Source organism: Physeter macrocephalus, chromosome 20, assembly GCF_002837175.3.
Source record: "Physeter macrocephalus isolate SW-GA chromosome 20, ASM283717v5, whole genome shotgun sequence".
NCBI lineage: Eukaryota > Metazoa > Chordata > Mammalia > Artiodactyla > Physeteridae > Physeter > Physeter macrocephalus.
The window spans coordinates 72,961,670-72,984,984 of NC_041233.1; the positions used below are offsets into that span (position 1 = coordinate 72,961,670).

General features: G+C 51.0%; 1 protein-coding gene across 2 annotated transcripts in view; it reads right to left on the bottom strand.

The window, feature by feature from the left end:
* Positions 1-1,170: 1,170 nt before the first annotated feature.
* RGS10 (regulator of G protein signaling 10) overlaps positions 1,171-23,315 on the bottom strand; it is a 38,270-nt gene continuing 16,125 nt past the window's right edge. Inside the window, exons 5-6 of one of the 2 annotated variants that reach the window (XM_007108056.4) lie at positions 15,262-15,405; positions 1,171-1,521 (exon numbers count right to left, since the gene is read on the bottom strand). In XM_007108056.4, the coding sequence (XP_007108118.1) occupies positions 1,375-1,521; positions 15,262-15,405 (291 nt within the window). In that variant the 3' untranslated portion in view covers positions 1,171-1,374. Of the gene's footprint in view, positions 1,522-2,010; positions 2,098-15,261; positions 15,406-23,315 lie in introns of those variants that run through there. The other variant, XM_007108057.4, reaches the window with a different exon arrangement.

The window sequence follows — 23,315 nt, forward strand, 5'->3', positions numbered from 1 at the left end:
GGCTCCCTAAGACCATCCCTTCCCCAGGCCCAAGACGGAAGGACAGGGGCCATTCGACCACAGTGAATGGACCATGAGAATCCGGGGAACTTCCCAAGTGGTCGCCCTAGGAGAGGGTGGTCAGTAGGGTGACTATGCAGACTGTTTTCACCGAGAACAGAACCAGCTGATGCCTATTATCCCAGCGTAATGATTAAGCTCACTCCGCTTCTCTCTCAAGTATCCCGGTTTGATTGATAAATCACAGTCATGCTCAACAGCAGGGCATTTTGCAAATGGGAACATCTGACTTGGAAGGCTCTCAAGTAAGAGTCTGGTTGCTTTGTTTGTACAAACAGGAGTTTAAGGTTTGGCAAACATGCTGGAGAAGGTCTGGCAGCAGCAGCTGGCAGGAACAGTGACCAGAAGGGAGCTGTGCCTGGCCTTGGGCTTTGCTGGGGGTACCTGGGCCCAGGAGGATTTCACTCACAGCCGCTTCACCCAAGAGGGGACTTCCAAAGACAGCATTTCCTTCCTCCGGTTGAAGTCTCAAGCCCAGAGTTAACAAGTCTAGCAAGGGGTAGGCACCAAGAAGAAAGGGCTTCACCAAATGGGCTGCAAGAGAAGGGAACATCCCCCCAACTCCATCATTAGCACGGGCCGGTGCCACCATCCCATTCGGCACCACCTTGCATCACCATGGGGACCTGAACAGTCTCCCATTTGTCTTTCTTCCTGGTTGAGATCTTGTTTCTGTCAAAAGGAACTATTTATCTTTGTTGCACGAAAGGTCACGGATTATGGGCAAAACCAGGACAAACCCACGTGCAAGAAATAAGAGCCCTCTGATGATACCCACACGCAGCTCCCCAGATCTTTAGAGGCTGTGATGAATTTTCTTTTCCCAGCACTGAACTTACTCTCTAGAAGTCTTTAACCCAAGAGGCACCTGACAGACGAACCCCCAGTGACCTGAGTTTGTCAGATCAATTCATTCTTGAGCTGATTCACCAGGTGGATCTGTGGACACATGTGACCCACCCACAGAGGCAGGGCAAAGACTTCAAAGGTAAGAGGTGGCTGTAAGTTCACCTGGTGGCCTCACATGAAGTTTAATCAAGCTGTAAAATACTCAAACTGTCCAGTGTTTTAAGGACTGTTCCCCCTCTGTGTGTGTGTGAGAACTAAAACTTCAAAGCTATTTGTCTTTTTATGTAAGATCAGCCATCATGCAAAACTTACTGGTCAAGCAGGTAATAAAATACACATATCCCACGGAAGGGTTTTGCACATTTCAGTCCTTGCAGATAAGAAAGAGGTTATAAACCCTGCATGGTCCTGAGAGTGAGTTCCTTCACTTCTGAAAGCTGCCAGTCCTGCCAGTGTATTGAGGGCTCATGTATTATAAATTCTCGAAGCTCTTTTAGCTGCAGTCTGGGCATCGGGTGGATCTTCGTCCTCTTCCTCAGTTCGCTTGTGTTTTAAGAACAAGTCAGACTTTAAGAAGCGGCTGTAGCTGTCATACTTCATAAGGTTGAAGATCTAAGGGGAAAAGGAAAAAAATCTGAAGGGTGAGGCTAGTCAGGCTATGAATCATCCAGTCAAATATTTATTAAACGCCTATCATGTGCTGAGGAAAATACATGCCAAACACACAAAGAAAGTTAAAGTAAGTCGTGTGCTAGACAAGCTGGATTTTCTGGATGTTTTGGGTCATTATGAAATTATCTCAATGGAATATAAGAGCTTAGAGAGTCACAGGAAACAAACCTATCTATATCTTCCACGGAAGTATAGGTTCGCACAGCGCTGATTTATACCCTTGTATCAAGAGGTCCTTTAAGAATTTCCACTTTATTGGGGTAGATAATACAGGGATGTATTGCTCCAGGAACTTGAGATAGCAGAAGAGAAACCATTTCTGTAGAGACGACAGTGTAAAGGCCACTGTCACTGTCATATCAGACGATGTCAATATCGTTAAGACCCCCGGAAGTCTGGCATCCAAGATCTCAAACAAACCTATTATTATGCCCAGAAACAAAAGGGGGCTTATTTTCAATGCAGGTCAGGGAAGTGAAACGGTAGTCCTGGCGAGGAGAGGCTTCGGGAACAGGCCTTAATGAAAGAAAATAGCCGTCAGCTGCAGAATGCAAACACCTGCTTGCTCACACAGTTCCAGGAGTGCATCTCTGGGAAAGAAATCATTCCAAGGTCTGCTCATCAGGTGCAAGGGGAGAAACCCTGACAGATTGGAGGGCTGCCGCCTGCCTCACCCCAAGTCCTCAGAGAGTTAGTTGCCCCCTCTCTTCTCAGCCACGGTCTCTCTTCCCAGCATCCCCTCTCCTCCCACCCCACCCTTTGCCACCACCCTCCTCCCTTGCCCTGCAAAGGGGTGGGAAGAGGAGAAGCAAAAGGGAAGCGCTTTCTGGTGGTCGAGGGATAGAGTCTCTTTCGAGAACTCTCTCTCCGTCTCTCTCAGACCTTTCAACCGAACTTTCAGGGCATTCTGCAGACCGAAAATCCGCCCTGCGCACCCTGGTGCCTTCACTTATTGCACTACCAATGGGCTCAACAAGTGGAAAGTTCCAGGGGCGTCCAGAATGTTGCTCACTGCCAGGCAGGGTTATCAAGTGGGTGGTTAAACGTCTTTTAAATCTGTCCTCTCTCAACAGGCACACAAACTACTTTGTAAATGAAATGTCTGATGGTGTCCAGGGACTCAGAACATCTACCTGGGGGCTGGGAGAACTGGACCTCGGCCTTGACACCCTCATTTTCCCAAGACGGCTTCAACCATGGGAGAACCGCTTAAATCATTTTGCTTTCAGCAGAGTTTGGGTTTTCTTTAAACTCTTAAACTACTGCCTGCCCTTCCCTGGGTGTCCTTCCAGTCTTATCTCACTGCTCAGAAAGACCACACCTCTGTAAGCTCCCACCTTGTGCCTCCCTCCATGGCAGCCATCTATTTTGTAGCCATCTTGTAATCCTAGACGGATTTGCTAAGGTTTGGAGAACTTATTCATTAAAAAAAAACCCTCCCAGAAAATACACGAATCATAGCCAGGGGTGAGGCGGGGGATGGGGAATGCCATTATCATTTCGTGCAGGTGCTGCCATCCCTCCCACCTGCATTATTCGGCCCTTCCAGGCACAAGAGCCCCCAAAGGGAACTTTGAGATGCCCACCAAGTTCACAGTTTGGAACGATGTTCGAAAAGTGACTAATGAAGCCAGCTTCGCGAGTGCCCCCCCGGCCCCCAGCCCCGCACCCCATCCCGACCAGGTCCGCAGCGGATGGGACCCAGCTCTGCCAGCAGGATGCGGTTCGACCCAAGTGTCTCGTCTGAGTCTCCACGTGTGGGGGTGGAACATCCTGTTTGCCTGCCGTGGCTCTTCAAAGAAGAGAAGCAAAAAGGCTGGGGCTGGAGGCACCTGGGCCAGGCCGGAGACAGTGGGGGAGGGAGGAGGGGAGGTGCCTTCAGCCGAGCGGCCGGCAGGACTCAGCCTCCGGGAGATGCCAGGACACCGCAGGCTCGGCTGCCCCTTTGGCACTCCTGGCGTCAGCAAGCGTGAGGGGAGGGGGCTGCGAGCTATTTAACAAGAGCAGACGGGCCGCTCCCTGCCGTGGGCGGGTGTGAGATGCCCCTGAAGGCCTTCAGGCTGGGGCTGCCCTCTCCACGAGCCCTCACCTGCTTCCAGGTGCAGCTCCCGGTGCCGCCGAGTCAGCGGGTGGCAGCTGCAGCCATCAGACTGGGACAGATTTGAAGAAGAAAAGGGATGCTGATTCCAAGAGTCTCATTTTCTGGGGCTGTGAGCTGCCTGGTATCTCTGCACGGGGTCTTCACTGCCACCGGCAAAGGGTCTCCTGGGCACTGGCCTAGGAGCTCATGGCAATAGGCAGCTCCCATCCCAGGGCTCCTCGTGGGTGGTGCTCAGTGAAGATGGCTTAGAGGATAGAGAATGTCCTAAAAATCTCTTTCAAGAAAGTGGCCAGGACTTCCCTGGTGGCGCAGTGGTTAAGAATCCGCCTGCCAATGCAAGGGACTCGGGTTCGAGCCCTGGTCCGGGAAGATCCCACATGCCGCGGAGCAACTAAGCCCGTGCGCCACAACTACTGAGCCTGCGAGCCACAACTACTGAGACCGCGTGCCACAACTACTGAAGCCCGCGCACCTAGAGCCCGTGCTCTGCAACAAGAGAAACCACCGCAATGAGAAGCCCGTGCACCGTAACAAAGAGTAGCCCCTGATCGCCACAACTAGAGAAAGCCCACGCTGCAAAGAAGACCCAACGCAGCCAAAAATAAAATAAAAATAAATAAAAGTTTAAAAAACAAAGTGGTTGATAAATTTAAAAAAAAAAAAAGAAAAGAAAAGAAAGAAAGTGGCCAAAGACCAGGTACCCAGCTGCTGACCACAGCCTTCTTTATCACGGGGCAAATGGCCATGACGGAGGGCCAACAAGCATTCACCCAGTGAATGAGTAGACTCCACCCACCAAGCAATGACAGAGGGCTGGCAAAACAATTCAGGGTGGCACCAGCCCCACAAAGAGCACCTTCAAACCACACGCCAGGCAATGCATGGAGCATCCTCTCTAATCCTCACTGAACCCAAGGACCCCAATCACACAGGGGAAGGAAGGAGGACCTGGAGATTTGGTGTTTTGCCCCAGTGGCTGGTATTTTGTCAGCTCGGCTGCCATGACAAGTACTAAGGACTGGGTGGCTTGAAAATCAAAAATTTCTTTCCTCAGAGTCCTGGAGGCTGGAAGTCCAAGATCAAGGTGACGGCAGCGTTGGTTTCTCCCGCCTTGTAGGTGGCCATCTTCCCCAGGGTCATCTGGTCTCTGCTCTGTGTGTGTCTATGTCCTAATCTCCACTCCTTATAAAGACACTGGTCAGGCTGGAGTAGGGCCCACCCCAAGGACCTCATTTAACGTTAGTCACCTCTTTAAAGACCCCCATCTCCCAACACAGTCACATTCTGAGGCACTGGGGCTTAGGAGTCTGACATATGAATTTGAGGAGAGACACAATTCAGCCCATAACAGTGAGTAAAAGAGGATGCAAAAAGGATGCAGGATGCAAACTCTGGCCGTCCGGGTCTCGAGCCCACACTCCTAACCTCCAGGCTATCCTGCCACTCATATGGCAGAGCAAGAGGCAGTCATTAAAAATGAAGATTGCGGGCTTCCCTGGTGGCGCAGGGGTTGAGAGTCCGCCTGCCGATGCAGGGGACACGGGTTCGTGCCCCGGTCCGGGAAGAGTCCGCGTGCCGGGGAGCGGCTGGGCCCGTGAGCCATGGCCGCTGAGCCTGCGCGTCCGGAGCCTGTGCTCCGCAACGGGAGAGGCCACAGCGGTGAGAGGCCCGCGTACTGCAAAAAACAAAACAAAAAACAAAAAACAAAACAAAACAAAAAATGAAGATTGCGTAGGAGTTTAACATGGAAAAATGTACTTGAGTGTTAAGTGACTGAACACAGAATTTTTAAAATGCACATAAACTAAAAACAATGATCCCAAATATGTTCTTTAACGAGTGCTTGTGTGTAGAAGTGGGAAATAAACATCCCCAAAGGTCAGTATAGTAGGTTGAATGGTGTGCCCCCCCAAATTTAGGTCCACCTGGAACTTCAGAATGTGACTTTATTTGGGAATAGGGTTAGTTGAGGATCTCAAGATGACATCATACTGAACTTAGTGGGGGCCTAAATCCAAGGAGTGTTGTCATGAGAAAAGGAGAGAACACACAGAGAGACACACAGAGAGAGGAAGGCCATGTGAAGGCAGAGGCAGAGATTGGAGTGATGCAGCCACAAGCCGGGGAACACCAAGGACTGCCAGCGGCCACCAGCAGCTGGAAGAGGCCAGGAAAGAGTCTTTCCTCCAACCTTTAGAAGGAGCACAGCCCTGCCGACACCTCAGTTTCAGGCTTCTGGCCTCCTGAGCTGTGAGAGAAAAAAATGTCTGCTGTTTTAAGCCACTCAGTTTACAATAATCTATCACGACAGCCCTTGGAAATGAACACAGTCAAATTATTGATTTCACCTCACTCCTGCTTGAGCACAGAAAATGAGATGGCCCTAGGGGTTCCAGAAGGTTCCACAAAATCAGGACCCTCTGATGGGGAGGACTGGCCTCACCGGGGCTGGACTGTGATCATCCCCTGACCATGCACCCCTAGTTGTCTGCAGGGAAGCAAAAGAAGAAGGTGGAGACCCAGGTGGGCAGGGGGCGGGGCTGCAGGCAGCCGACCAACACCCCTTCGGGGAGACAGGCAGCCTGCTGAGCAGAAAACTCAAGTTGGCAGCTAAGTTGCATTCCCTACCTTTTTTTTTTTTTTTTTTTTTTTTTTGCCATCACAGCTGTGGCCCAGCAGGTTTCAGGTTTCGGCAGCCCCACATCTGGGGGCTGGACGCCAGGACTGTAAATTGCTTAGTGTCGTGACCTTGGGAGCCAACCCTCAGGCTGCTGGCGGTGGGACTCGAAGTGAAAACAGAGAAGGGGGTCTTCCTGCCAGGAGGTCCCCCCACTCAAAGTCGTTATACAAGACGCCCCGCCCTCCCCAGATCCCAGACCGCACGACTGATTAGCGTTCCCCTTTCTGCAAAGGAAAATATCCACGTGGTGCTTCGAGACTATTCCGAGTCTGCTGCTCCAGAAAAGGACTCCCTCACGGACGCATATTCATCCGTATAGACAGTGAGAAGCTTCACCAGCCCTGAGGGCCCCTCCGTGAAGGTTTCATCCGTGTCTCGATCAAGTGCATTTCAAGCCTAATACATCTTTTAACCCGTCTTAGGGGACAAGGCCATTAAAGACCTAAACTAAACACGCATCCTACCTCCTCTTCAAAGCCCTCCACCATGTTATTTCAACTGGGTACCAGGAGGAAAAAACAAGAATCCTTTACTGAAACAGAAAATTTTATTAATGGGATTTCATATTTGCTTCAAGAACCTGGTTTAGTTTTTACATGAAAAGGACTGAAAGAACACATAACTGTCCATGAATTGCAGTTCTAGACTGCAACTGCACACCTAGACCTCAGACATGCTTTCACACCACACGGACAGACACAAAGTGTGAAGAAAACCAGCCTCCACCTCCAGCCCTCAGGCAAGGATGAGCGGGGCGCCACAGAGGCTGCTGGGGCCAGGAACAGATGGGGACGTCCTCACCCCTGATGGAAGATCACCTCCCCCTCTGGGGATGGGGGATGGGGTGCACTCCCCCAGGGGATGGGGGAGAAGGCCTGAGGGCAGCTGGCAGAGAGCAAGTAAGAAGATAGAGCTCAGGTCAGCCCTTGTCCCAAAGCACCAGGGAAGGCCACACAGAAGGTTCTGTCACCTGGACAGGCCCCCCGCCGAGGTGGACGCCGTGCCAGGGTGAGAGCAGAAATCCAGAAAGAGGCCCAACACGGACAGAGACAGAGACCCCTGCCCGGGGACCAATCCCTCGCACACCCGTGGGTTTGGTGCTGTCTCACTGCCGGGGGGTGCGGGGGCGGGGGTGATTTGTCCACTTGTTCCTGGAGTCCTTAATACTCAAATCCAAAGCTGAAATGACGTGCTTTCTACGTGGGGTGAAGGCGTTTTATTTTCGCCTTTGGCCATCAGGGAGAAAGTTCAATGCTCTCTGGCACCCGTCCCCCACCCCCTCTTCTTCCCCTAAACACCATTTTAAAGTTGTAAAAAAAAAAAAAAACAAAAAAAAAAAACCAAAGTATTTCAAATGCTGTCCTTCCCTCCCCACCCTCAGAAGCCAGAGGGCCATGGCAAACGCCAGGATCCAATGCTCCTTCCACTTGAATGAAAACCCACGAACCGCTCTTTCTGGGTTTGCCCGTTGGAACATGTCATTCTCTGGACTGGGCTTGACCGTTGAGAGCAAAAGGCAGCTGGCACCAAGACTGAGGTGCCCAGTAAGTCCGGCTCCAGTTCCCACCGCAGGCAGACTTGGAGAAGCGAGGGGCTAGGGGAGGGAGTGGACTCCTAGACGACCCTGGTAGGCGTGGCAGCCCCTCCCCCCCACCCCTGGGTCCTCACCCGCTGGCCCAACCCTTCTTACTGAGGTTTACAAAGGAAGCGCTTCTCATTTCTTGGGTTCTGGGGAAATTCAAAGAAACGACACTGCTAAAAAGGGGCCTGGTGCATGGTTCCTTTCGCTGTCAAGGATGTGGCTGGGAGTGCTGACATCTCACTGAAGTCTTTTGATTTTTTTTAAACATCAGAGGTTGAGGACTTCCTTTTCAGTGGAGAAAACCACCTCCACTCTGCCCTCCCCAGACCAGGCTTAGCACCAACCCCGAAGCCTGCGTGAGGGCATCCTGGCAACACGCAAAATCTGCAGTAAGTGTAGGCACTGGGGTCCCCAAGATTTATGGAAGAAGAATGAGCACCCCTGCCCCCCTCAAACCTGCAAGCTTCTCTTTCATGGTCCGAGAGAGCAATGACCTTGACCCTTCCCTCTTCTCCAATCTCCTTGCTGTTCCAGGGAACCCATCATTCTACGCTGTGGAATTCAAACCAGAGGCTTCAGAGCAAGAAAGGTGTGTAAATTGGCACCCAGAAACTTGCAGGAGCAGAATGCTGTTTTAAATCTTTCATATGGCACAACCTCAAGTCACTGAGCAGATTTCAAAGTGTTCCATTTTCAAACATTCGGGGAAGGGTCTGGAAGGATACACAACATGAGGCAGAAAGGGAGAGGGAAGAGGCAGGAACTGGGGGATTTTAGCTTTTCATTTCATCTCCTCCTGGATTATGTGAATTTTCTTCTCTTCATCTTAACAATGCATGTAGTAATTTAACAATTAAAAATAATTTTAAAAATTAACTTGTCCAGAATCCTGGGCAAGGCAGTAACAGGATGTGCTCGTGGCTAGTGCTGGCCTAGCGGGTTCCTGTGTTGGCTTTCCTCCCTGGAGTTCTAGCCATGTAGCTGAGCAGGACACATGCGTCCAGGCCACCAAGCTGACAGGGCCAGAACAGACCGGCATCGTCATTTCTTGTACATGTTAGGCTGCTGTGACTAATTTGATCCCTTCATGTCGTGGGTGACTCTCGGTGCCTTAGTGACTGATGGGAATATTCTAGAATCAGCCAGGGCTGGAGGTACAGGAGAGCACAACTGAGCAAGGTGGGAAAGGAGAAGAAGGCAAGAGTGTTGGTTGGTCTTTAATCGCCAAAGACCACGCCGCTGTACCAGCGCCCAGGAAAGGAAGATGGCGGCACAGACCAGGAGAACAGGAAGAACAAACACCACTGCTTCCCGTGGAGCCTGGGCCTCAGTGTGGCAGGAAGAGTCCGGCTGAACCGGAGTGCTGGGTTCACGCCCCGTTTCCCCTCTTCCAGCTCTGGGACCTCAGGCCAGTCAGGTCACCTTCCCCTCAAGGGAACTTTCTCCCATAAAGTGAGGCGCCAGGTTCCACCTTCCCCAAGACTACTTGATAGTCAGATAAGATGCACACACAAAAGCACAGTGTAAACTGTGAAGAGGTTCCGCCTTAATGTTTTCCCAGAATTCACTGAAGTGTAGAAAACTGACATAGACGTTATTTGGTGCTTTTTTTTAAAGGTGGGGACCTAGCAAGGGTAAGGCACGTGGATTCTGCTACATTTCTGAAAGTTACATTAAGCCAGGGTTTCTCCACCTGGGCACCACTGACGTTTCGGACCAGATACGTGTGTGTGTAGGGGGTCGTGGCGGGGGCTCAGGGCTGTCCTGTGCATTGCAGGGTGTTTTGACAGCAACCTGGCCTCTGCCCATTAGGTGCCAGGAGCACCCCCCCACTCCGATCATGACAACCGAGAATGTCTGCAGACATTGCCCCATGTCCCACGAGGGGCAAAATCACCCCCAGTTAAGAACTACTGCATTAAGACAATTTAAAGGACATGCACAGTTAACACCTGTGGAGCGCTGGCTGCACGCCAGGCGCTGCACCCAGTCAGTGTTTCACAGACATGCGTGCATTTCATCCTCACAACTGCCTTATCATAACCTGCATTTCACAAATGAGGCCACTGAGGCTCAGGGAGGGATGGCATCTTAGCCAAAGTTTCAAAGCTGCTAAATTCTAAAGTCAAAGAAAAGTCGGCTCTATGGAAACAAGGTTGTGGCCGTCAGGGAGCAACTTTTTAAAATGGGGCACTGGGGCTTCCCTGGTGGTGCAGTGGTTAAGAATCCGCCTGCCAGTGCAGAGGACACGGGTTCGAGCCCCGGTCCGGGAAGATCCCACATGCCGCGGAGCAACTAACCCCGTGCGCCACAACTACTGAGCCTGCGCTCTAGAGCCTGCGAGCCGCAACTACCGAAGCCCGTGCTCCCCAACAAGAGAAGCCACCGCAATGAGAAGCCCACGTACCGCAACGAAGAGTAGCCCCGGCTCACCGCAACCAGAGAAAGCCCGCGCGCAGCAACGAAGACCGGACGCAGCCAAAAATTAATTAATTAATTAATTAATTAATTAATTAATTAAATGGGGCATTGAAGGCTGGTGGACTGCTTTGCTGCTTGGAGAGGCAGCCGTGTTTTGCCCCACGTTACCAATGAGGCCACAGAAGCCACACCAGGAAACAGGACCCACCTGGGGTCAGACGGAGGCAGTCCTGGAACATGGGCTCCCACTCCCCGCTCCGGCCTAACTTAACATGCAGTGACTATGACAGTAAATCTGAGCTCAGCGTCCAGGAAGTGATGGGCAGGGAGGGGTAACGGAGGGGGCAGGGGGTTAGGTCATCGGGGTGGAACCAATGAGCCATGGTCAGGAGACTGCGGGTTCACAGCTGAGTTTCTAGTAACAGAGATGGCTCTGCACCGAGTCATCTGCATTCCCTTGCCTGGCTGATGAGGGACGGGCACAGCCGGAGCTGGGGATCAGAGCCAAGGTGCCTGGCTTTCAAGAGAACCAAACCTTAGGAGCCCAGCCAGCACATTCTATAAATAGTCACCATTGAAATTAAACTGGTTGCCATGGCCTCAGGGCCTAACCCCCGGCCAGTCCCTCCCAGCTTAGCTTCTTCACCTCCCTCCCTCACTCCACTGCAGGCACAGACCCAGTGGATTCCTGCCCCAGGGCCTTTGCAACTGCCATTGGCTCTCCCTGGAAGGTCCTGCCCCGAAGTCTTCTCACCCAGCTCCCCCTTGCCACTCAGATCTCAGGCATCTCTTCAAGGAGTCCTCCCTGACCACTAGACCCAAAATAGGCCCCTCTCGGTCACTCTTAACCCATCATCTGTTGTATCTCCTTCTTAGCATTTATCTCTGTCTGTCCTCTTGGGTGGACAGGTGCTGATTTCCTCACTGCACACACAGTTCCTAGCACAGTCCCTGGTACATAGCAGGCCCTGCATCGATATTTATGGCATAAAGGAATGAAAGAAAAAACAAGTTCACTCACCAGCAAACCAACCAGAACTGAACTAGACCTCCCAGGGGGGTTTTTAAGATAAAAAGCCCCTGCAGTGAAGTGCAATTCATTGATGAAATCAGCCCTTTGTAGGATCACCTCCTCCTTCCTGCTTCCCACAACTTAAAATTGTCCAACAGCAGCCTCTGACTGTAGGCTAAAGTTCCAGGGAGATGCCCCCAGTACCACCCTCACCTCTCCTGGCTTTACCCGCACGTGCCAGGCACACAACTGGGCCATGCGAGCAGAGCAGGATTCAATCAGAGAACAGTCTAATTACGAATTTTCCAGGTAACAAAGTTTTAAGCCCCCAGACTTCTCTTAAGATATCACTTATGGGGACTTCCCTGGTGGTCCACCTTTAACACTCCACGCTCCCAATGCAGGGGGCCCGGGTTCGATCCCTGGTCAGGGAACTAGATCCCTCAGGCCGCAATTAAAGATCCCGCACGCTGCAACGCAGATCCCACGTGCCTCAGCTAAGACCCGGTGCAGCCAAATAAATAAACAGACAAATAAATAAATAATTTTTTAAAAAAGATATCATTTATGATAAAATTCTTATTAAAACGCCTAACACATTCTTCAGCGAACACGCCGACCACAATTTAAGTTTTGCTTTATAATCTGGGGTCATTAGGATCACTAACTGCATCACCATCCTGTAGCACAGGGATGCCCCCAGTGCGGTGTGTGGGGCTGTGAGATTCCCCACGCTCAGTGGTTCCCAATCACTGTGCTGTGGTTTTGTGTTTAGTATCATTTTTCTGCTTCCTCCCTGGTTGTCAGCCATCACTTCTTGCTGCCCCTCACTCCACAGCCTCTACCAGCACTTCAAATGGGCTGTGAACTGAAAAACCAGGACCTGTTAGAACCGTGTGTAAACCAAGAATCAACAGGACCTGAATGAAGACCCGGGAAGCTCTCCTTTAAATGAGATTCGTGGAGGTCGGGTCATCTCATCTGATGCTCAGGGAAGATCTTCCCATCCTTCTAGGCTCCAGCTGTGCCCCAAAGTCCACGCTGCCCTCTCATCAGCCTCCGGGGCTCGGGGCACTGCCTGCCGTGGGAGAGGGCTGAGGCCCCTGGAGTTTTCCTGGTGAGCCGGTGCTGAAAGCAGCTGCTCAGACAGCTCGGAGGTGAAGCCAAGCGGTGCGCTCAACGAAGCCAAAGCCGCTGAGGAGGTTTTTAAGTTACGTGAAATCTTGTGGTTCCAAACATGCTCCCCTCAGCTTCACTCTCCTTCACTTAGGAAAGCAGGGCTCTTGTGAGGGCCTTTGGGGAGCAGAGACCCAGAGACTCTGCTGAGCATACATTTTGACAGTTGCCAGCAAGGGCCCCAAGAGGCAGAGGTTTCTGAAGTGAAACAGAACCCAGAGGCCTTCGCAGGGACTCACTGTGGACTCAGCTCAGATTCCAAATACCTTCTCTCCACCCAATTATGCCCGAGGAAGATAGTTAGTACCTCTGTCTCCCCCTCAAATAAATGACTTTTAACAACAGGGTATAAAAGTATTTTCTTTACAGTAAGTAGTTTGAACTGCATTCTGCCACATTTGTTAGATGTGTGTGCACATGCATATTTATAGAAAAAAAAAGACGGAAAGTCTAGACATTAAATGTTATCTCCAGGCATAAAATTATGAATTGTTTTTATCTTTATATTTGGGTTTCCCAAGTTTCTTTTGTTGAGCATGTATGATTTTTCTAGTTAGGTCAATGAAAGTTTTTCTTAATAAAAGTTATTTTAAAAATATTTTATCACTTAAAAAAATTGTCACAAGAGGGAAGAGATATGGGAACATATGTATATGTATAACTGCTTCACTTTGTTATAAAGCAGAAACTAACACACCATTGTAAAGCAATTATACTCCAATAAAGATGTCAAAAAAAAATTGTCCTTGGTCCCTTGTATTTCCTCCTTTCTGCACCAGCTAAACGTCCCACAGTCTGAATGCAACGGGGATGCCCTGGTCACAGAGGCCTAGCTCCATTTTGAGATGTGTCGCAGGCCTAACACAAGGAGAGCTGGTGGGGCAGGAAAGCTGTCCCACCGCGTGGAGAGACAGCCAGCAGCCCACCTCATTCCTTGCGGCTACCTTGCCTTCTGCGATGCCAGGAGAGGACTGTATTCGCACGGCAATCCTCTGCTCCAGCCGGTCTCATGCGGCTTTGAGGAGCCGTGAGGGGCTGCCCACGAGGCCGGCACAGCTGCACAGGCTGTGAGTGTGTGCGGAGTACAGTCTTTGAAGGCAGGTGCATCGGCCTCCTGCACGCCCTGTACCCATGGGACTTTGTGCTAACAAACCACTTAGTCTCCCGGAACCTTGCTTTTCTCATCATCAAAATGGGAATACTACTACTCACTGGAGATTAAATGAGATAATATACGCCAAGGGGGCACAGAAGGGCACCCCTGAAGGGTAGATATTGTTCTTATTGAGAATACCTAGAACACAGGGGCTTCAGCGCAGGTCCTCAGTCCTGGCTGCATTTCAGAGTACCCTAGGAAGTTTGTAAAAGATTCTGAGGTCCGGGTGGGGCAGATACCCCCGTGTGGCTACAGACACAAGAACTGCCTTTAACCATGCATCCCTTTCCCTCCACAAATCCATGTCCATGGCATCCCTCCCATTGGCTCAACATCTCTACCTCCAGGAAGCCCTCAGCAAGTCTCCCATGCTAACTGGAGCCCCTTCAACACTCAAACTTGACTTAGAATTCATGTGGAATCTGCACTTGCCTCTGTACCAACTGGAAAACATTCTCAAGCTAATATTTGTATTTTCTACCTGTTTTCTGTCTGATGCTGAGCAAATGAGGCCTTCTGCATGCTGGGACACGGCTCTGGGCTCTGTGCATACTCCAGGTGATCAAAAAAATGCCAACTGATGCCGTGGCCCAGTGGTTTTCAAAGTGTAGTCCCAGGACCTGCAGCATGAGCATCACCTGGGCACTTGTTAGGATGGCAAAGTCTCAACCCACCTGGGAACCATCAAGGCCACTGGTTAACTCTGGGAGTGGGGCCCAGCTTCTGTTTTAACAACAGGTGGCTCTAGGCTTGCTCATGTTGGAGGAGTGCTGAATTAAGCTAAGAGCTGGTCTCCACCTGTGTGCCAAGTAAGGCCTTTGCTTCCCCAATAAGAACAGGGCCAGCAGAAGTTTGAAATCTGTCAGTGTTCCACGATCCACATGTGTGCATACAACGTTTCATAAGAACAGAGCGTGCTATAAATAGTCACATCTGCAAATTCATGCCTAAAAAAATCTCTGCAATGCAGTTTCACCCCTCTTGCCTATTTTACTGCTGGCATTCCTCATATGAAAATTTGCCAGAACACTAAAGTTTACCCCTTCTAGGTCCATTTTTTTAAACCTAACTTTTCCTGCTTTAAGTGGACTACGTTGGCAAAGTGGACTGTGGGGCCAACTGAAGTAGGAGGCGATGTTTGCACAAAAGCCCCAGGTTCCCCGCCACTCCGAGTCCATGTGCTTTTGCTTTTCTAGATTTTTCTGGCTGCTCCTACCTTCAGCGGTTACCACTCGTTGCTTCCTCAGTGTGGGTTCCTCAAATAGCTCCAGCCTCCCTTCTCATCTGGTTGAGAAGACAGATAACCCTGCTCGGTCAAACTACGTGTAGACCAAGAGTAACGAGGCCTGAGGGTGGCTCCAATGGGTCAAATCCTGGGCCTGGCAGGCCAGCCTGCTCTTTCACCAACCACGGCCCCTTCACATGCCGCAGCCTGCCCGGTCGGGTGGGACGGCTTCTAGGGTGTCGAACATTTGGTTTTAACTGAATTCTTCCAGGCTGGGGAAAAAATGCCAGTTTTCAAATCAAGGTGCATGTAGGGAAGTCAGGTTACCTGGTCCTGGAGCTTCTGGAACATCAGTGGGTGCGGTTCCTCCAGTATCGTCTCATTGAGCCGGGACTGGCCCTCGACGTTGACTTGTGAAGAGGCCTTGCTGGACAGAAAGGTCATGTAGATCTCCTTTGCCTTTTCCTGCATCTGGGGGCGACACGGAGAGCCTGTCTGTTATCGGCGAGCACAGCCGTTCCCGGCCTGAGACCAGAAGGAGCGCTGCTGTAAGAGCCCTGGGGGATCTGGCTGTGGCTCCAGAGGTGAGCTGGATGGGAGGTCAGGGGGTGGGGGGGGCTCGTGGTCGGCCTGGCCCCTTCCCCTCCTCTTCCATGCATCTGTAGGCCACATCTCCTGTCTCAAAACCGCTACACTATCCATTCCGAAATGATGTCGGAAAGAATCCCAGCCCAGAGTGAGGGACAATCAGTAGCATTCACAGCCATCCCGTGAATGCTCCAAACCAAGGCCTCGTGGGAACATTATTCAGCAATAAAAAGGAATAAAGTACCGACACATTCTACAACATGGATGAACCCCGAAAGCATTATGCTCAGTGAAGGAAGCCAGACACGAAAGGCCACACGTTACATGATTCTATTTCTATGAAATATTCAGAAGAGGCAACTCCATAGAGACAGAGACGTGAGTGGTCAGCTGGGGGGAGGGGGAAACGGGGAGTGGCTGCTTAATGGGTAAGGGGTCTCTGTTTGGGGTGATGAAAAAGTTCTGGAACCGGATAGTGGTGATAGCTGTATAACACTGTGAATGTATTTAATGCCACTGAACTGTACACTTTAAAACGGTTAAAATGGGGCTTCCCTGGTGGCGCAGTGGTTGAGAATCCGCCTGCCGATGCAGGGGACGCGGGTTCGTGCCCCGGTCCGGGAAGATCCCACATGCCGCGGAGCGGCTGGGCCCGTGAGCCATGGCCACTGAGCCTGCGCGTCCGGAGCCTGTGCTCCGCAACGCGAGAGGCCACAACAGCGAGAGGCCCACGTACTAAAAAAAAAAAAAATATTAAAAAAAAATAAAATTAAAAAAAAATAAAATGGTTAAAATGGTAAACATGAGAGCCCTAAAAAATGGTAAGCGTGGTAAGATGTATGTTGTGTCTATTTTACCACAATACAAAAAAATCAAGTTAAACCATGAACACATATCCCAACCAGTGATCAAGCCCCTACTATGTGCCAGACACATGCTAGGTGTTTTACAACTATGGTCCCATTTCCTTAATCCCTTGGGCGCCCATAAAGTGCCATTTTTCCTGTTAGTGCCACATCCCTGATGAGGACACAGAGGCCAGGAGAAGTGACATGGCTTATCCAGGGAGCCTACACGGAGACATAGGACCATCTGACTCCAAAGCCTGGCATTTCTGCTCAGTTCCACGCCTGCACAATACATTATCCTCCCAGCAGGCGATGCACTGTCAGCCTTCCAGGGCTGGGGGTTGTTTTCAGGGAGGGAGCTATGAGAATTAGCAAGAGAGAGAACACTTGCTGCCTGCCCAAGTGCCATCGGGCCGGAAGGCATCGAACCCTAAGGAGGCACTGCCCTGGGAGGGCTTGTCAGTGGGGTTTGAAAAGGTGTGCACATCTGCACTTAGGTTGCACCAAAACCCAGCAGTGGCTGGTACAGGAGTGCTCTCACGGCGAGTGCTCTTAAACACAGCAGGCCTCTGTGCTGGGGTCCTGCAGGACGTCCCCTGAGGAGTCTATGTTCTCTGACTTCCTGTGCTCGCACCTCACAGGTGGCAAACATGGGGCTTTTCTCCAAACATTAGAGCCTCAGTATTAGCTCACCCTACAGAGGAAGCCAGACAACAAATGCCTCTGACATGGAGCCACGGAGCTATGATTTGCGGGGGGGATGCAAGGAGGCTTTTCGGGGTCTGCCTAGAAACCGCCATTCTCTCCAGAGAGCCCACCTGGGGCCTCACACGAGCTTCAGAGCTTGGCTTAGGAAACCCCAGGCTCTGAAACCCTTTGGCCTCATGGAAACCACCAGAAGGCTTCAATAGCAGGTGCTTGAAAGAAGGCGAAAAGCAGTCCTTTAACTTCTTTAGGTTACCGGGACTAGTTGACAAACGACCCCACGAGATGGAGGCCTGACCACCTGCCATCCCCCCAGAAAGAAAGCCTTGGCAAGACATGCAGAAAGACCGCCCAGGTCAGGGCCTTAGTATGGCTACTCCAGGGGACAGGCCTGGAGACCGCTGTGGAGGCCGGATGGGGCAGTACTTTGGGGCCACCCACCTCTTGAAGCCCCACTCTCTCCAGGAAGCCACGAGCTTCCCTCCCACCACCCCCATCTGTCAGGAAGGAACGTTTTTGGAAAACCACTTCCTGTTTTAACAATACTTCATGAAAGTAGACTTTCAGCCAGTCAGATTAGCAAACTCCATGTGAGGCCCTGGAAGCAGAAATCACTTTAGGCCTCCCCTCCTCCTTCCCTCCCCCCGAAACACACACACACACACACACACACACACACACACACACACACACTTTTCCAGATGGATGCAGGCTGTCTTGGGTGGTTCTGAAAAGAAGAAGTATAATGAGTAGCTTGAGGCTTAGACGTGGGGCGGGAGAGAGGACAGGAAGCAGGTTCCGGGGAGGCGGGGCCTGTAGGTTTATTAGCCTCGGGCCTCTCAGGACCCCCTGCATGTCCCCAGCACCCCGAGTCTCTGGGAAGAGTGCAGGGCCCCCGAGGCACCCAGGCCAGGGCCACCCGCATTTCTGACTGATCACTCAGAGTGACGGCTTCGTGGGCAGAGCTTATCTGGCTGGGCTAGGAAGCGTGACTGAGAAGGGAAACCCTGAGACTGTCAACCGCAGGCCGGTCATGGGAAGGCCTGGTGTCCACGCCAAGAACACTTAGCAAAAAAGAAGAACCGGGTCTCTTGAGTTATTTTGGTATATTTTCCAGAGCTTGGTTAACCCTATTGCAGCTCCTATCGGGACAGGGTGAGAACTTGCCCCACTGGTGAGGCCGCCTGGGTCTGAGACCCTCGGTGTGACCTGGAAAGATGGTCGGCCGCTCTCCTACCAGACTCTACAGACTCTACCAGAGCAGCTGCCCCGCCGTGGACAGCAGCCGTGCCCAGCGCCCAACCCTGCCCCAGACGGTGCTGGAAAAGGATCCCCCCTGGGCCCTTGTGATGACTCCGGGCATCAACCTGAGGACCACCCGTGGGAGCGTGTGCACCCAGGTCTGCTTCCCAGACACCCTCAAAGCCCGGGACCTTCCTCCCCGCCTGGCAGTGCATCAGCCACAGCAATGCTCAGCAGAAGTCAGCACTCCAACGCTGCTCCCAGGAAGTGCACGTTTAGGAGAAGCACATTCACTTTAGTATCAGGAACAAAAATCGACCCAGAACAAAGGCAAAGGTATCGGCAGCCCACGCTCCGACGAGCCTTCCTCTCTACGTTCTGCCTCCTCTCCCTCATCCAATAAGCGTGCTTTAAGTTTTTCCACTGGGAAAATAAAACAAAACCTTTTACCCCACATCCCCCTATAGTTAACGACTTCTTACTGAAACACCTCAAAAGAAAAACATGTGCGTCTGTGTCTCCACTTTCTCCCTCCTACCTGCTCCCCAGCCCCTGGTTTCTGCCCAGCCTGCCAGCTCGCTGCCGTCCTTCTCCTGGACTGCTCTCTGGCCCCTGGCCCTGCTCAGCACCGCTGCCCTCTCAGGGTTCCCCAACGCCGCCCTGCTTCTGTCTCCTTTGCCAGCTCCTGTCCCTCTGTCGCCCCCACCCCCATAAATTCTGGGGTTTCCCAAGTTCTGCCCTAGGCTGAACGCTTTCCTAGCCACATGCTCTCCCAAGATTTCAGCCCATCCCTCTCCCCGAAGCTACCGACCATGTAGCCAACGGATTTCTAGTAACGTGGGCTTGGATGTCCCACAGACACCTCACACCTAACACCAAGGAAAGAAGTGGTCCCCTCCTGGCGGGGGGTCCTGCCGTCTCCACCCCAGGAAGCCAGGAACAGTGATCCCCCAAAGCCTCTCTCACCCCGCACCCTGCCTGTCACTGCGTCTTGCTCATCTTGCCAGCCCGTTCCCCTCTGTCCCCATCACTCTGCTAGAGATGGACAACAGGACAGGACCCATAAGGAAATTAAAGGATCTAGCCACTACCTTTATTAATACCAGCTTCAGAAAGAGAATGAGGCAAAGAAAATGTCAAGTAAACGATTTGAGAATATTTCTGAGAACAGGCTCAGGAAATGGAAAGCAGTTGGAGGGACAGCGAATGACTGCAGAGAGCAGCAAGGAGAAACCTAGGCGCCTGCAAGGTTGGTGAGGGGAGGCGGCAGGGCTGGGGATGCAAAGAAATGTCCCCAGATGGCAGGAACTCAGGAGCGTCTGGGAACCCAGGCAGGAGGGATGAAGAGGGCAGCAGAAAGAAGCCGTTAGACTGCCGACCCCCAGCTCTGAGCAGTTATCCACCCCCCACCCCCGAGAGCCTGGAGTTTTCTTCTCTAAAGAAATTGACGCAGGGATGCTGCAGACAGAGACACGAAGGAGGGCAAGGAAGAGACGCCAAACCGAACACAAGGGTTAAGTGAAATTCCGCACACAGACGCCCAGCAAATTTCTCCCAACCCAGCTGATTGGAGGTATGTTTAGTTTATAAACACATCGGGGGACTTCCCTGGTGGCGCACTGGTTAAGAATCCACCTGCCAATGCAGGGGACATGGGTTCGAGCCCATCTGGGAAGATCCCACATGCCGCGGAGCAACTAAGCCCGTGCGCCACAACTACTGAGCCTGCGCTCTAGAGCCCGTGCTCCACAACAAAAGAAGCCACCGCAATGAGAAGCCCGCGCACCGCGACGAAGAGTAGCCCCCGCTCGCCACAACCAGAGAAAGCCCGCGCGCAGCAACGAACACCCAACACAGCCAAAAATAAGTAAATAAAATAATTTAAAAAATTAAAATACAAAATAAAATAAAACATAAACACATCTGGCTTGTGGCCACCAGGAAGAGACTAGAGGGCCCCAGTCTATAGAAAACAAAAGCAGAAAAATTCCATAGGAAGATTTTTTTTTTTTTTTTTTTAATTAATTTATTTATTTTTGGCTGTGTTGGGTCTTTGTTGCTGTGCGCGGGCTTTCTCTAGTTGTAGCGAGCGGGGGCTACTCTTTGTTGCCGTGCTCGGGCTTCTCATTGCAGTGGCTTCTCTTGTTGCGGAGCACGGGCTATAGGCGTGCAGGCTCAGTAGTTGTGGCATGTGGGCTCTAGAGCGCAGGCTCAGTAGTTGTGGCACACTGGCCTCGTTGCTTTGTGGCATGTGGGATCTTCCCGGACCAGGGATCGAACCCATGTCCCCTGCACTGGCAGGCGGATTCTCAGCCACTGCGCCACCAGGGAAGCCCTCCATAGGAAGATTTAAAGATAAAGTTGAAATCTCCGAAAGAAAAAGTAGGAGCCAAAAGCCACAAAGCTGAAAAACTAGGAGGGGAAAAAAGATAAAATTAAGGGCCCAGTCCAGGAGAAGAGGGACATCATTGGGAAAGAAACCAGGGAAAATGGATGGAAAGAAGTTACTAAAAAATAATGATAATAAAAATAACAACATAAGAACATCTCCCAGGACTACAAATTTCCAGATTAAAAGGCTCCACAAAGTGCCCCACACGATGAATGAACCTCACCCCCCTCTAAGCCTCTGACTGTACAGTTTTAGAATACTGGTGATGAACAAGCAAAGAAAACAAAACAGCCTACATGTAACTGTAACTTACATGTAAGCATGTAAGTCACATGTAACTGTTAAGAATCAAATACTGATTCTTAACAAAAATGGAAGATAATGGGACAATGTCTTCAAAATTCTGAGTGAGTTTTAACCTAGAATTCAGTGCTATGCTCCATCAGATTATCCATGAGGCAGGAGAAGAGGAAAAAAATAACATTTTCACTCAACGTGATCTTTAATTGTCTACCTGCCATGTGCCCTTTCTCAAGAAGCTATTGCTGCTGGTCATGCTCCACCAGAATGAGGGAGTTACTCCAGACAGATGAGGATCTGGGTCCAGGAGGCAGGGGAGGGACATGGGGAATGGCCACTGGTGGCAAAGAAAGACCTGGGGGTGCCCCAGTGGGTGGGGTAGTCAGGGGGCCCCAGGAGGAGTCCCCAGGGGAACTCGGACTGCAGAGATGATCTGAGAGACCTGTGTAACACCGTATCGAGAAGCATTTTAAAGGGCTATCCGAGAGTATAAAAATAAGAAAAGCAAAACATGGTCCAAGAAGAAAAAAATGTAATCGTAGCATCCTCTTTGGCTCAGCAGCAAACAGTAAACAATAAAGTTTTAATAAGGAAAATGCAGTAGACAGGGATGTAAAGTAAGCGAAACCTTGGTTACAGTAAGAAGACAGTAGAGGATGTCGGAAAGTTACACAGTGAGCCAGGAAGGAGTGGAGATGCCGGGCAGGCCCATGCCAGACCCCAGCCCACACCGTGAGCAGCCGAGCTCCTATCCGGTCCCGCCTGGACCTGGCCAAGTCCACGTCAAAGGTCAGAAAGACTCAGCCCAAACCAGAGACAGAGTGAAATCTGGAGGGTGCTGAGGGAATGAGCCCTTCTTACTCCATTTGCCTGTGAACTGAACGGCTGGCATATAAGGAGCACTCATCACTTTTGGATCTTTAAGTCGTTGTTTTGTTTTGTTTTTTAAATAAAGAAGATGGTGTTTTAGCCTTTCAGGAAAACCTTTACTCTTACTTTAAATAAGAACATCAAACACTCTAAAACCCTGGATCAAGTTTTAGTGTTAAATAAATACAATAAAATTAATAAATACCATAGACCCCTCCCCCCACAACTGTTAACTCTAAAACACTCTAAAAATGCATGGTACTATTATATTTAAATATCAGGGCAAGTTGCTCTCAGAGTTATGATTATTAGACATCTTGTACCACCCCACCACTTCCCCACCCCCACTCGGTTTGGTTTTTACAAATCTGTCCGAGCTGCTGTATCCATCTTAATCCTTGTTACACAGTAAACAGGCCCAATATGCGTGTGCAGATGAATGAATGAATGAATGAATGAATGAATTCAGGGATAGCCAAAGAATGAACACCTTCTTGGAGCTTTTTCTGAGGTTTTATAAGACATAAATGTTGCTTTATGTTAAAAGATAGATGGATCTCACATGCTAATTCATGGGGAAGAGGCTCTTCATAGAAAAATGTTAAACCATAAAGAAATAGCAAAGGGAGAGAACTGCTTTGAAAGCTGATTGTGGAATATGAACACCTGGCAATTACAACCCCAGGGAGGGAGGGTGGGAGGCATCACCCTCCCAACTTCCTAAAGCCCCAGCATCCCCACCATAAACACAGAGCGTTAAGACCCTCCCAAACTAAAGGGCTGCTTTCCTGTCTGCCAGGGGGCGAGGCACAGACCAAGGAAGGCAGCAAAGACACAGCACCAGTCCACTGTTTGTAGCTTCTGTGAATGCAAGCCCCAACACAAAGGATGGTACGCTCCTCTCTCAAGTCCACCCCTAAGGCTGCAACTGCGGCTCAAGGTGAGCGGGAGGGCGGGACCCTACCCACGACAGATCCTCAGGTGTAAGCTGACCTAAGTGGAGATTGGGAAGGAAACAGCGAACCCGGCACTGTCCTAGGCACACAGTCCCAATGGGGGAGAAGACAGACAAAGATCACAAACCTTACAGAGCCTGCATGATAGAGGGAAAACCAAACTGTACAGAAGATAAATAAATTATACAAGGTACCAGAGATCTGGCTGGATAATTATAGTAAAAAGATGAAAAAAAAAAAACCAACCAGCACAGGTCTTATTTAAAAAGATGCAATAGGGGCTTCCCTGGTGGCGCAGTGGTTGCGCGTCCGCCTGCCGATGCAGGGGAACCGGGTTCGCGCCCCGGTCTGGGAAGATCCCACATGCCGCAGAGCGGCTGGGCCCGTGAGCCATGGCCGCTGGGCCTGCGCGTCCGGAGCCTGTGCCCCGCAACGGGAAAGGCCACAGCAGAGGGAGGCCCGCATACCACAAAAAAAAAA